Source organism: Contarinia nasturtii, unplaced genomic scaffold (assembly GCF_009176525.2).
Source record: "Contarinia nasturtii isolate CC-2019 unplaced genomic scaffold, AAFC_CNas_1.1 Cnas_scaffold_402, whole genome shotgun sequence".
In the NCBI taxonomy this organism is placed as follows: Eukaryota; Metazoa; Arthropoda; class Insecta; order Diptera; family Cecidomyiidae; genus Contarinia; species Contarinia nasturtii.
The window spans coordinates 1-1,147 of NW_022197756.1; the positions used below are offsets into that span (position 1 = coordinate 1).

General features: G+C 38.4%; 1 protein-coding gene across 1 annotated transcript; it reads right to left on the minus strand.

Moving 5' to 3' along the window:
• Positions 1–17: 17 nt before the first annotated feature.
• Positions 18–910, minus strand: LOC116338377 (cell division control protein 45 homolog; the record flags this gene model as incomplete). The annotated part of the gene is made up of 2 exons (XM_031763583.1): positions 801–910; positions 18–479 (listed from the first exon to the last, which is right to left on the minus strand). A coding segment is annotated over exon 2 (454 nt), but the record flags the coding sequence as incomplete, so codon positions are not given.
• Positions 911–1,147: the final 237 nt, after the last annotated feature.

Genomic DNA, 1,147 nt, shown 5'->3' on the forward strand with positions numbered 1-1,147 from the left:
ATAATCGCAAAAAGTACAACGATGCAACTTCTTAATCTTTCCCGTTGGCTTTTTCGTTGATTTGGTTTTGTTCTTTTTCTTTGCTCTTCTTGGTCCCTTGACTTTCGCACGACGTTTGTGTTGTTCACCATTAACATTATCTAAGCCACCATCGCCTTGATCATCATTGGCATCCTTACTTGAACCTGCTCCTTTCTTCGTGTCGCCCTCTTTCTTCACACAATCCCCATCACATTCCATTTCCTCCTTAACGTCATCGCGCAAAACCTCGCTATCGCTCTCGCTCTCCGATTTAACATTGACACTGGCTTCGGTCGATAATGATGTTGTCAGGCGTACAATCAGCGGTGCATTATCGTCCGGCTCTTGCTTGATGCTCTCCTCTTTGATTTCCATATGCCAACAATTTGCCTTGCACTTACATTCGCGTTTGGCCTTGCCTTTCGTTCCTTTGCTGGCAAATGGTTTCATGGTGGTAGCTTGAATGGAAAAGAAAAACTCAACTGTCAATAGCAATCAAATGTATGCATCCAATTTATGAACCAAACAAAGAGAGCCGAATATTTAAATGTCAATTCGTAATTTAGGCAATACAAATAATAGTTTTCAATTGAAATGCTACCAAGTACTGATATAATCGACTGAAGAAATATTGAGGTTATGAAACTCTACCATTTACATTGCACAACACAATATCAATCAGTTCGCTCTCATTTGATTCGATGGAACTTTTATCCAAATCAAGATTTTGATGATCTTTTCATGCAATAAATTAATCAAAAATGTGTTCAATGACTCACCCTTTCGGTTTGGATTGCACACTATTTATTCGGTGTCTTTTAATTTGTTTCTTTTTCTGCTTGCCGTCGTTATACTTGTGACCGTCTTCGTGTGTTGTACACGATGAAAGAGAGCGATTCACTGTTCCAATTGTAAACGTCAAGCAAATCATTGGCTGACACACGGTACGCGTCATTTTTGTACTACTAAGTTGGCTGCCCTTGCATCACATTAGGTTTATTCACATTCAGTGGGATAAACAAAATGTTTTTTTTTGCTTAGTTTTCACGCACCAAAAAAACTATTTGGTGGAAATAAGTGAAAAAGAGGGATTTTCTTAATTTTTTAATGCATAATATGTCCAGAC